This window comes from Nilaparvata lugens, chromosome 4, assembly GCF_014356525.2.
Source record: "Nilaparvata lugens isolate BPH chromosome 4, ASM1435652v1, whole genome shotgun sequence".
Taxonomy (NCBI): Eukaryota; Metazoa; Arthropoda; class Insecta; order Hemiptera; family Delphacidae; genus Nilaparvata; species Nilaparvata lugens.
The window spans coordinates 12463517-12477462 of NC_052507.1; the positions used below are offsets into that span (position 1 = coordinate 12463517).

Sequence of the window (13946 nt, forward strand, 5' to 3'; positions counted from 1 at the left end):
GGACCATAGAAACGGAGAAGATGAGAAGTAGAATGAAAATCAGAGGACCAGACACAAGCACGAGATAATGAAAAATGGGCAAATAGATGGGTAGAATGGGAAGAATTGATGAAATTATGGAGAGTGGAAGACAGATTCAAAAAGAGAGACAAAAGAGACAGAGAGAGAAACAAATGTCCACACCACGTGTGACAACTGAAAATCGATCGAAATACAGAGTGGAGAAGAAATAATGTTGACGGCAAACAAGGGCGATGCAAGTACACAAAATACCATCGCGCTTCTACTGGAGTCCAATATTTATGTCACAGCTCCAATCGGCACCAGGAAAGCCTACAACAGTTCCACTATTTTAGTGTGTATACATGTATATTTTCAGTGAATTGGACTCTATACATGTAGTGTTCAAACCAGACCTGCAGTGGACAGACTGAGCGCGAATTTCAAATCCAAATATCCAGTCGAAATTTGCAAATATTCGTTGTGTCGCTCGTAAATCGAAATTTGAGCACGGAGCTGCTAACAAATCTCTGCAACTACTCTATTTATCTACCTCCAACCTTCTATGTGTCCAACTCTATCAATCCATCTACGATCTATCCATACGTACATTCACAATCTATGTATCTACGATCTCTTACAACCGTCCAATACCGTACCTAGAATACATTCTAGTACATTATTCTAGGTACATTGGAACCGTCCTATTAAACCGTCCCTACTTTTACACAGAGCAAGGTAACCCGTAATACAGTTAAAACGGTACAAATTGAGGGTCTGCCATTAAGAGTAAAATAGTTTATTGACCAATCACAGAGCTCCATTTGATGATTTTATGGACGCATTGACTTTCCAACAATAAGGAAACAAGCTGCTTTTCCAACTTTGTGAATAACGATAGTTGGATCAAGGTTATAAAATTAGCATCTGGTTAGCATTGTTTTGCTATCCTTGTCTGTCATTAGACGAAGCAGATTCTGTGGCTCTACCCCAACTCCGTACCGTTGCCAAATCGTTTTTAGATTGTAGACTATGTAGAAATATGATGATGATGATATTACTTTTTGTGTAGTTGAGAAGTTGATATTGTGGTAATTATTCATATTGAATGAAAAAGACTAAGAAATTGTCAAAAAACTACTGATTTATTGATAATTAGAAAGACCGGTTTCGTTTATTACACCATTATCAATCTCTGATAAACTAAAACTAAATACAAGAGCTGCAGAATTTATACTAGTAGGCGAGTACTGCTATTGGTCGAGGGCATGAACGCCTGTCTAGGCCAATGGCAGGCGTTCATGCCCTCGACCAATAGCAGTACTCGCCTACTAGTATAAATTCTGCTGCTCTTGTATTTAGTTTTAGTTTATCAGAGATTGACAATGGTGTAATAACCGAAACCGGTCTTTCTAATTATCAATAAATCAGTGGTTTTTTGACAATTTCTTAGTCTTTTTCATTCAAAATGATGATATTACTTGTGTATTACTTGTGCTGTGATACTAGTCAACCGCACGAAAATAGTCAAATTGGGACGGTTATGTCCCACAACCCGCACCATTTGCCAATTCATCAGGTGTATTATAGAAATATTGATTTCTTCAATCAGCAGTGGACAGCTTTGATCAACTCTTATTTGGCAACTTTGCACTAATCTGTTCCAATTTCCACTTGACTACTCTCGTGCGGTTGACTGTAGTTCAGCTAATTGTGTTTACTGATCCCAGAGCAAAATAAATCTTATTTATTGCAGCTTTGGCCAGATATAGAAGGGTGCAATATCTGGTCTAAGGTTGCAACCCTACATCCCTATATGAGTGCAGGCTCTTTTAACAGGCAGTGCAGGCTCTTCCATTTCATGATATTAAAACCTTTCCTGATTAGCACATCTGTAGAAAATGAAGTATTAACTCGATCACAATCATTACCCATCTTTGATTACGTGTAATTATAATAATTGAACAAGAAGAAAGAAACAGGCTCCAGCATAGAGTATAAGCATAGAGAAACAATAGCATAGGTAGATAGATATGGTATAGGGCGTTTATGTCGCAACTTTAATCTTTTACTGTCGCAACTTTTACTGTTATCTCAAGCCGATAGTCTACGTAGTTTTTTCTCGTGAAGCTCTATGACGCTGGTAGTCTCTCATATTGTGCCGTTCATACACTCTTACCCGGTCAAAACAGTAAAAATCGACAGTAATCGGCTTGAGATAACAGTAAAAGTTGCGACATAAACGCCCTATACCATGGGATATCTACTTACGCTATTGTTTCTCTATGTTATAAGCCATCAAATATTGTATCTTACATGAATAAATAAATCTAGATTAATCTAATCTTCTCTATCCAACAGACAGAGACCGAAACTTCTATTCTTCCCAATTCCAATTAATAATATTGTCCAATCTTTGTATATTTCCAATTACAAAATTCAGCTAATGGCCGTACACCAAATTCACTCCCAGTTAGCAAGCAACAACTGTCTCTGTAACTCTATGACCCATCTATTTCATCCCATCCCATTTACTTCATCCTAGAATATTGTAAATCTGTGACCAAAACCGAGAGTTGGGCCGGCGGTTTTCCAGTTTAAAGCCTCTCTTTGTCACAAACTTTGCTGCACTCACACACACACACACGCGCATGCGTGATCAAAGTAATCAGAATTAGTTGAAGTGCTTGAATTGTGTTGTGTTGTAGAAGCAATTCAATGATTAACTGGATTTGGCGCCATGTAATTGCTCTCGGCAAACAAGATGCCGGTTTATATTGGTTGAGGTGAGAACAAAGTAGGGTGGTGTTGTTTTGACAGCAAACAAATCTGGTTGATAATTAGCTGATGTAAAATAGTGTACATAATCTACATGTGTGCACATGAGCTAAAGTTGAATAATGTACGTAATCGACATATGTGCATCCAGAAGCCAGAGAATGTGATGTGAAATACTGTACGAACACAATATTACTCCACTTCCACTACAATAAGCTCCCGATTTCAAATAATTGGCAAAGTGGAATTGAGTTGATTTGATTTCGAGTATGGTAGCAAAATATGGTAAGCTTCTTAATGGTAAGCTTGTATGTTCGAGACTGGTATGTTTCGAACCTTGAAGCTTCTATATAACCATAAACAAAGTAAACATTTAGATCTGTGCTTCTAACGTTTGCTTTAACGTTGAAGCAACTACAGTGAATTTTGTAAATTAATCACTCTAATAGTGGATGTGAAATACGTCTTAAAAATATAGATACTGTACAATATACTGTAAAATACTGTACAAGATAGATATTGAAACAATATGAATTACTTACAGTACATTATCTCCATCCATGGTAAACAACTACATTTGAGGTTCTTGGGGGTACAGTATATGTAGATAGTTTTCATACAGTATACATGTTTGTACAGTTTCTTCGTATTAAAATCAGCGGTCATGAGAGAGTATAGAATATGAGTAGTATTTATTTATTTATTTATTTATTTATTCCATAAAAACATAGAAAGGCTCACAGACAAACTCCAGTACGAGCCTTAATGACACATTTGATAGTGTAACGTTACAATTAAAAAAGGAAACAAGAGAAAAGAAAATAATATCGCAATTCATTAAATATTCACAATTCAGTAGGCTGTAACTAATAAGATTAGAAGAGAACGATATATTGGTCAGATTCAGAAAGTTAGTAAAAGGGTATAGGATGTAAAATATTTAAATAAAAAGAAAGAAGAAACAGTTGAAAAAAAGGAGAGTTAGTAGAGCTCAAAAATAATAATTTATTCATCAATTGAGCAGCATAATTTTTCACAAGATTTTTTGAATGTATTGTAGCGGTCATAGAAGGAGTCAAGGAATGGGTTTAGTCTATTGTACAATCTCATTGTTCTATTCAGGTAGGAATTGAAATGGTGAACGGTTCTGACAAACGGTATCTGAAATAGCATATTAAGTCTTGGTCTATTGCATGGAACATTGAAATTTAACAAATTGATGAAATCTGGCATGAATATATTATTATTTAGAATGTCATATAATAACATTAATGCTCTAATGGATCTTCTGGTTTTTAATTTCTGGACTTTAAATGTTGACCTTAAGGTTTCGGTGGAAAAAGCTATTGGACAAAATGTATTATACGTTTTAAAATAAAGATACCTCAATAACTTATTTTGAATAATCTCTAAATCATTTACGGCAGTGCTCTGTGATGGCTCCCAAACAAGAAGACGCAATCACGAATACCAGCTATAGGCCTGAAGAGCTTAACATCATCAGCAAACAGCAGAATACCGGACTTTTCAATGTAATCAGGAAGATCATTTATTAACAATAAAAACAATAATGGGCCGAGATTTGATCCCTGAGGGACACCTGATGTGTTGGTGAAATCAAGAGACCTCTGATTATTGAATAATACATAACATTTCCTATCAACGAGATAACTTTTAAAAAATGTAATCAGACTCTCAGACAGTCCGAAACCTTTCATCTTATTTAAAAGTACTGTGAAATTTACTGTATCAAATGTTTTTTTATAATCTAAGTAAATTACATCGACGCGACCTTGTACATCTAGCTCAGAGGAAACAGATTGGGAAAACTGCAGCAAATTAGTAACCGTTGATCGCGAAGGCATGAACCCATGTTGAAAAGGGGAGATTACAGGCTTTACGTGATTAAATACTTTACTGTAAATTATATACTCAAATACCTTGTTTGTTGAATTCAAAATAGCAATCGGTCGAAAGTTTCCGATTATATTTTTAGCACCAGATTTGTGGATGGGTGTTATCCTAGCAACTTTCCATTTTGCAGGATATTTATTTGATTTGAGAGCCAAATTGAAGATGAATTTCAAGGGCTTAGTGAGTATATCCTTACATCCTTTTATTATATATCCTGGCACTCCATCAGGTCCACAAGAGCGTGTGGCTTTCAGGTCATCTATGGCTGAGCTGACTTCTTCCTCAGAGATAAATTTTATTTGAAGTTTATCAAGAGGTGGCAAAATATGATTAATATTATTAGCTTCATTGTCGTTTTCGGGAGGCGTAGTATTATTATTGTTATTGCAATTAATATAGGTTGAATGAAAATAATCAGCAAATGCCTGAGGCACCTCCTGACTGGTATATTTACATCCATTCCATTCAAAACAATCTGCCACTGACCTTGATTCCTTTTTACTCCCTACGTAATTCCAGAATTGTTTCATATTGGATTTAATGTCGCATTGTAATGAGTTTATGCTCTTAAATCTATGAATTTGTTCAAGTAGTATCTGGAGAACGATTTTTTACGCGCACACTTATTTTTAGATTTAATCATTTGAATAATATTCCTTGTATACCAAACTGGATACCTAGATTTAATTATTTTTTTATTCTTTGGTATATGCAAAGTGAAGGCATTATTCATCAATTCATAGAAATAATCAAGAGCCAGATCTACATCATGAAATTCATATAAACTATTCCAATCAGAATCTCTGAGTGTTAAATAAAATTCAAGGAAATTCGCTTTTTTGAAGTTATAATACTCAATATTTAAAGGAGGCTGTTTTGGCTTTCCTTTAACGGTAAAACTAATATCCAAACTTGGATGATGCGGATCCTCTGCAAGCAGAGGACTAGTTTCATGTAAAACAACCAAAGGCAGATTACTCATAGACAAGTCAAGAGTTTTAGAGTTTGCATTTAATACATTATTGTACATCTTAAGATTGAAAAGGCACATGAAGTTTCTTAGCCTGGCATATTTACCTGTCCCCCACACAGTATTGTGACACAAGGTACCATTTATCTCACTTAGATTGAAATCTCCTACAATTAACAAATCATGAGAGTGAATTTCATTGCATCCCTCAATGAAATCAAAGAAGTCACAATAGTCAACCAGGTTAGATTCGGGAGCAAAATAAACAACACAGATAGAAACGATCTTATCTTGGATGGATAGCTTGACAAGCAGCGATTCATAGCGCGCAGTAGCACGAGAATGAATGAGTCGAGATGACCATTTATCAGCCACAGCGCAAAGAACCCCCCCCACCCCAGCGCTTACCAGAGACAATCCTATCACGGTCACATCTGTAAACACGATATCGAGCATCGAACAGCTCGCTATCATGAATTTCATCACTCAGCCAGGTTTCAGTTAAAGCAACAATGTCAAAACTTTCACCCAGCACAGACTTTAGTAATTCGTGAGTCTTTGTGCGACAACCTCTAATATTCTGATAATTTAATTTAACTAAGAGAGAGTTAGAATTCAAAACAAATAATTAATTTCAAAAAAGAATAGAACAACGGCAAGAATTTGAATATTTTGCGACTGAGTAGCGGAAGACAGGAGAAACAACGGAATGGATTGATTACAGCCTTATCAGACAGTCGAAAATAAAATTCTCGTATCAGACAAGGCACTGTCAGTGTTAAACTCGGTTACCTGCAAGTTTTTCAATATCGCTATCAGTTTTGATAACGCAAATAGTTGAAGTCTCGTCTCTTCTAATCTTAATGTTACCTGTTCTATCTATCCATAGAAACTTAAAGTTCAGTTCTTTTTTAACTTTTTTTGCCTTTGCAAATAAAATAGCTCTCTCTTGACAGAGAGACTGATTAATATAAATCGGAGTATCAGACGCCAATCCCAAGTGTCTGGTTGACATAGTCCTCTTCACACGACGCCTCTCCATGATCCTCTCCTTCACTGTACGGTGGACAAATTTCACTATAATTCCAGGCGATGGGCGGTTGTTCTTCTGCTTCAGTCGATGACAAGCAACGATCATATCCTCCTTGATAGGGACATCTAGCGCCTTTCCAATCTCCATAACGATTCCGGCGACGTTTTCGTTCTGGGAGCCAGGTATTCCATGGATTTCTAGAGTATTTGATCTTGAATACTGCTCCAAATCAGTCAATCTCACTGAAAGTTCTGTTACCTTTTTAGACAATGCCAACTTATCCGATTTGAGAGATTCAATGATTTGATTCTGCTTTTCAATGATGAGTTGTTGAGCAGATAATAGTGCGGCGTTCTCGTCGAGCTTCTCGTGACACGATTCGAGTGACTTACCCAAGTCGGTTTCGATACGCTTCAATCCAGAATCGAGTTTTTCACCCAAGTCCTTTATTAGGATTTTTAAACTTGCAATTTCATTATTCGAATCCTGACTTAACGCATCACCACCGTCGCTATAACTACGACTCAACCGACGATCGTGAGCACAATTTGAGCACAACCATTTACGTCCGGATGTTTCATAAACACTCAACTCTGTTTCACCAAAACCCACGCACTGTCCATGGAAATTCTCCCTGCACTCAGGGAGAATAGCCACCATCTAATACAAGGCCCCGGCCTACGATACTGCAACGTCGCAGTGTAGGCCTAGAATCTAATACATGATTGGTGAAAAAGATTTAAAAATATACCAGCTGATTTTTTCACCAATCATGTATTAGATTCTAGGCCTATGCTGCGACGTTGCAATATCGTAGGCCGGGGCCTTGTGGCTATGGTAGTATGAATCACAATCACTCTATGGAAGTCACAGAGAACAGAACGATGTGCACATTAATTCTACCCTAAAGTATAATAGTGTAAAGTAAAAAGTTTCACATAATTCTAGCCTCAAGAATAGTTCTACACCAAAGCAGTATTAGTAGGCCTATCCTATAGGTACATTAGTGCCACATAAACTCTGATTGAAATGTGAAACAATATAAGATCCTCTCATTCCATGTACTTTCCATTTCTCCAAATCCATCATGATTATTGTGACCAGAGGGTTCTCTTCCAAATGTTCTGCTTGTATAACAATACAATAATATCATGTTAACAAATATAAATTCTTTCAAAATGTATGAATTCAGGGCTACTTCCTTGTATTTATAAAATAGAATTATAGTACCTTTTTATTCTATTATTTTATTAATTTCAATGAGTACTATCATAGAGAAACGATAGTATATTTTTACGCTATTGTTTCTCTATGGTACTATAATTCTATTTTATGGATAAATTCTCTCATTTCATCCAATTTTATTTCTCATAATTTCCATGAGAAATAGAAATCTTTCCCATCACAATTTACGAAACCAGAGTGTCCTGTTCCAAATGTTCTGCTTGTATCACAATACAATAATATCATGTTTATTATTATTATTATTATATTATTATTATTATTATTATATTATTATTATTATTATTATTATTATTATTATTATTATTATATTATTATTATTATATTATTATTATTAGCGTATGGCTTTTAATGGTGGGGAGACCCAAGGGTAGTTCCACCTCGCCGTATGTAGTCCAAAGTTCCCTAATGGGAAACCGGACACTAAGGTTATAGTCAGCACAATACTTCAAATTTACACTTTTCACTTCGGAATAAAGTTCATTTTTATGTTAAAGAGTCCAAACATATACAAAACCGAAACAAAACACAAAGCCACTAAGCCAAATTTAGACAATATAATGTTTTAAATTTAACAATATAAATTTAACAATATGATTTAAATAATATCATGTTAACAAATATAAATCTGTATCATAATATACTGTATTTCAAATGAAGTTTACAAACTCGTTAACTGTCAGGCAGGTCGTCATATGACATTTTGAAACTTATTTATCAACAGTTCTGGCACAAAATCAAAGTTGTTCCCACCTTGATCACGAGGAAAAATGCTCGGAGAAAAACCAGTTTCGTTATTATGCGGGTAATCAAGATTTCATCTCAATAATAAGCCAAGAGTTGATGCGACCACATAGATATATACAGTAATACATCTCTGTTAAATAGGCATGCAGATGAGACTATAAATAGGTATAATACAATCATGTGAATTAGCACTGCAAAGATATAAAATGACGAAGTTATAGTCATGTTGATTAGAGTATAAATAGGTATAATGCTAGGACATTACAATCCTGTAGATACATGCTGTATAGATATAATGATAGATCACACAAACATGTAGATGAGTGCTGTATAGATATAAAAAAATATGTCACAATCCTGTAGATGAGTGCTATATAGATGTACAATAACCATATTTTAGCTATCCATCTTGTGAGCAACTGGTGACCAGTATCCAAGGTCTCATTAATTAACATAGTTATGGCGCTGACATATCTCAGGCTTTCAAAATTATTGCAACTCTCCATCTCATTCTACTTCTTGTTCACTGTCAGTCACTCATTCTCTCTCTCTCACTCACTCCCTCTCTCTCACTCTCTCTCTCTTGGTCTCGCCAAGTTCTCCTCAATAAACGTGAGAATTTTTTCTCAGTTTTCCTAGAAAGCAGATGTTTCTATTCATTTATTCGTTTCAATTAGCATTTTCTTGTCAACTTTGTTATTTTTCATGACTCATGGAATTCTATTGAGGACAGAATGAATGTGCAATACATCCTTCTCAAGAATGTTTCAAGTTGGGAAATTTGTATAACACTATTATTTTTCAGTAATAAATTGTTAAAACGTTATTTTTCAGTTGAAAATTAGAGTTTTTTTTATTTGTAAAGCTCTAAAGGATACTCGATAATAATATTCTTATGCAATACATTCTTCTCATCAATGTTACAAGTTGTGTAATTTGTAACACAATTATTCTTCAGTAATAAATTATTAACACGTTATTTTTCAGTTGAAAATTAGAGTTATTTGTAAAGCTCTAAAACATTCTCAATAAAAATATTCTCATGTAATACATCCTTCTCATGAATGTTAGCAGTTGTGAAATTTGAATAACATAATTATTATCCAGTAATGATAATTATTAGCATGTTATTTCTCAGTTGAGAGTTAAAGTTATTTGTAAAGCTCTAGAACTTACTCTAAGAATATAAATATTCTTATGTAAATACATCTTTCTCATGGATATTACAAATTGGGAAATTTGAGTAACAAAATTATTTTTCAGTGATAATTTATTAACACTTTATTTTTAAATTGAAAATTAGAGTTATTTGTGAAGCTTCAAAGTATTTTCAAATATTATGGAGATTAGAGAACTCAAAAATCATTATGGAGATTGGAGAGCTCAATAGTCAATAGAGCTCTCATACTGATTTTCAACTAGTTGACTTTGATAGTTTTTAAATCAATTTTTGATAAGATTCGTCGTTTCATCTCATAAACTTATCAATTTAGTATTTGAGGAAACAGTAACTTCAAGTAATTACCAGATGAAGATATCTGTATGACCGTAATCAATGTCAAATACTACAGTGATGTAGAGGGAAGAATGATAGTATTTCAAGAAACGCAATAAAGATAAAGAAACTAGTGGGAAGGAAAATTGTGAAAATAGGAGGTAATAGAGTAGGAGTGTGTGAGTGAGAAAGGTATACTTAGAAAAGGAAAGAGGAGGACATGTAATTTAGATAAGGCCCTAATAATCGATGTCAAATACAGTGATAAAATGACGAAAATTATACGATTTCTGAAGAACATTATCAAGATAGAGAAACAAGGTTTTGATTGTAATGTGTGGAAAAGTGCAAAAAGAATTAAAAAATTAAAAAAATAATAGAAAGGAGAAGATGAGTAGGTTAAAGAGCCATGTAGAGAGAAATCAATTGTGGAGAGAAAGTGAGAAGAATAAATGTGAGAGAGAAAAGGAGCGAGAACTGAAAAGGAAAGAAAGATGAGAGAACAACAAGAATGAAATAGAATAAAGTGATTGCCTTTCAGGGAGAAAATTGTAACAAATTCATGATTTCAGAAAAAACAGAGCTTAATTGATTGGGAGAACTGGACATAATTAGAGAAGGGGAACCCAGTACGAAGGAGAAATGTACGAAGAAGAATAAAGATGGAGAAAGAACGAGTAAAACGGAGAGAATAGTGAAACGAATTATGAAAACAGGGAAGAAATAGTGAGTGAGAATAAGGAATACATAATGAAAAAGTGAAAAACTGAGTGAGAAGAACGAATATCTATGATGAAACAGGAAATAGTTTTGAGCAAGAGAGAAGAAGTATGTGAGAAGAGAAGAGAGAAGAACAGAAAGAAACATAGCAAGTAAATTGGGAATAAAGAATACTTCATGAAAAAGAGAGGAACTGAGTGAGAAGAACGAACATCTATGATGGAAGCAGGGAATAATTGAGCGGGAGAGAGAAAGTAAGTAAGAAGAAAAGAGAGAGAAAAGGAGAAGGAAACATAGCAAGTAAATTACAAGATAATGGAAAGTATCAGACGACAAGAATACGAAAGATAAGCAGCGCTTATCTATAGGAATACAAGCCTGGTCTCTTGACATTCTTATCATCTAATTAAAAATGAAACGGGCGTGCTTATTTCATAGCCCACTTCGTACAGCAACATTCAAGTGCTTTCTGACGCTTGGTATCATTTTAAACGATAATTTTCGTCAAAAATCGTTAACGAGAGATAACTAGTTTTCACAAAAGTAAAAGTCCAACAATAAAGTTGTACGGTAGCTTTTAACTAGTTGATAACAGTTGAAAAATAACAGATAAATGTGTGACTCACTCATATGAAGCAGGCGTGTGTGTGTAATATAACTGATAACACAACTCTGGGAAAGTCTGTCGTAACAGACACGTAACCGGAGTGTAACAGGCACAGACAGTGTTTTTGATCAGCTACTCACTAATTGCCACAAAAGTGGTTGAGAAACGTGTAAACTGCACTGGGATCACCACCTGAAATAGAATTAAAAATAAATTGTGAGAAACAGTTACTGAAAACAAATTAGAAATGAGAAAACTGGATATTTTCATGCAACAGTACCAGAGAAAAGTGGCTATTTGACTAGTGTCTTAAATAAAACCATAGCGTAGAAACCTTATGCTATTGTTCCTCTATGATAAAACATAGTACAGTAACTAATTGACCGAGCGAAGTGAGGTCTAAGATTCAGGTAGACGGTTTGGCATTTCTCTTAATGTTTAAATGATTAAATGTTTAAATGTTTAAATGTTTAAATGTTTAAATGTTTAAATGTTTAAATGTTTAAATGTTTAAATGTTTAAATGTTTAAATGTTTAAATGTTTAAATGTTTAAATGTTTAAATGTTTAAATGTTTAAATGTTTAAATGTTTAAATGTTTAAATGTTTAAATGTTTAAATGTTTAAATGTTTAATGTTTAAATGTTTAAATGTTTAAATGTTTAAATGTTTAAATGTTTAAATGTTTAAATTTTAAATGTTTAAATGTTTAAATGTTTAAATGTTTAAATGTTTAAATGTTTAAATGTTTAAATGTTTAAATGTTTAAATGTTTAAATGTTTAAATGTTTAAATGTTTAAATGTTTAAATGTTTAAATGTTTAAATGTTTAATGTTTAAATGTTTAAATGTTTAAATGTTTAAATGTTTAATGTTTAAATGTTTAAATGTTTAAATGTTTAAATGTTTAAATGTTTAAATGTTTAAATGTTAAATGTTTAAATGTTTAAATGCTCGTCGACGTATATACAAGGTTTTTGGAAATTTTGCATTTCAAGGATAATATAAAAGAAAAAAGGATCCTCCTTCATACGCCAATATTACCGTAAAAATCAGACTATAGAATTATTATTCATCATAAATCAGCTGTCTAGTGGACTATAATACTACCCGTTCAAAAACATCGAACATCTTGAAAATTTATCTTTCCATCAACGTTAGTAGACAGTTGACTATAATACTACCCGTTCAAAAACATCGAACATCTTGAAAATTTACCTTTCCATCAACGTTAGTAGACAGTTGACTATAATACTACCCGTTCAAAAACATCGAACATCTTGAAAATTGTAACTTTCCATCAACGTTGTAGACAGTTGCAGCCAGACCTGATAACAGCGCTCACACTCACATTCCGGGACGACACGTCACGGTACGATAGGACAGAAAGCTCTATATTTATTTGGGATTTTTTCTAGACATTTTAAATTGATAAATTATTTATTAATTTTTGAGAAAACATAACAACAGGTCAATGTAACTTACTGAGCGCGAGGTCTACTGTTCACAGAACTACTAGTATATTACGAAAATGAAATAGAAATTCTGAAGTACCCTTTTGAAATGTGTGAAAGTTATTTTATTCTTGACTTCTCTTTTCTCATTCTATGCTAGTGATCAAGTCACGTGACTCCCTGAATTGAGGAATGCTGGGTTCGATTCCCACCGATTCCTACTTCTTCTTCTCCTTCTCCTTCTTCTTCTTCTTCTCCCTCTGCTTCTTCTTCCTTTGCTCCTCCACCCCCTCCCTCTTCTTCTTCTCCTTCTTCTTCTCCAAAACATGTTTCATCTTCATTGCAACAGGTCAAAATGAAACAAATAACAATGAATAGTTCTATTGTTTCCCATAAAATTGTGGTTCAGTTTGATTGAATGATACTTCGGTTAAACTTTTATTCTAAATACAGAAGTACTTGAGTGAATCTTGGAGCTGTAAGGCCGATCCACAAAACTCTTGAATTACGTACTGAATACTGATACTAAATAATCAAAGTACAGTAAATGTGATTCAGTGTGGACGGAATCGCTGTGAACTGGTGTTCAAGAGTCTAGCAATCTGCTGATATGAGTAATCTCTTATTTATTTTATTCACAATCACAAATCATAATATTATAATGTATAATATGATTGGGAGAAGACAACAGGCATAGCCCAAAACTGTCTTCTCCCAAATTTTTACAAATAAGAGTTTCAAAAAATAATGAGGTATATTATCACACACATAAGAGCAAACTTTATGTTATTGTTGTCCTCCTTTCGATAAACAGTCTATAAAAACAATATAAAAACATGAAGTACCAATTTATCTCAAACATTTTGAACAACTAGTTTTAATAAAGAAGCCCATAAGAGTGAAGTGATTTTAGTCTATAATCTCTATAACCCATACACACTATCGCAAACTTTATAAAATGATTATTGTCTCTTCTTTCGATGGACC

General features: G+C 33.8%; 2 protein-coding genes across 2 annotated transcripts in view; both read right to left on the reverse strand.

The window, feature by feature from the left end:
* LOC111049323 (DE-cadherin) overlaps positions 1–13946 on the reverse strand; it is a 477993-nt gene that overhangs the window by 423719 nt on the left and 40328 nt on the right. The window contains exon 2 of the mRNA XM_039426678.1: positions 11526–11698. The gene's annotated coding sequence lies outside the window, so the exon portion shown is untranslated. The remainder of the gene's footprint in view (positions 1–11525; positions 11699–13946) is intronic.
* Positions 6441–7355, reverse strand: LOC120350807. The gene has a single exon (XM_039425679.1). The coding sequence runs from the start codon at positions 7353–7355 to the stop codon at positions 6441–6443; it is 915 nt and encodes a 304-aa protein (XP_039281613.1).

What these genes read in the sequence shown, in the direction of transcription:
- LOC120350807 (XM_039425679.1), bottom strand. Translation starts at nt 7,355, where the DNA reads ATGGTGGCTATTCTCCCTGAGTGCAGGGAGAATTTCCATGGACAGTGC.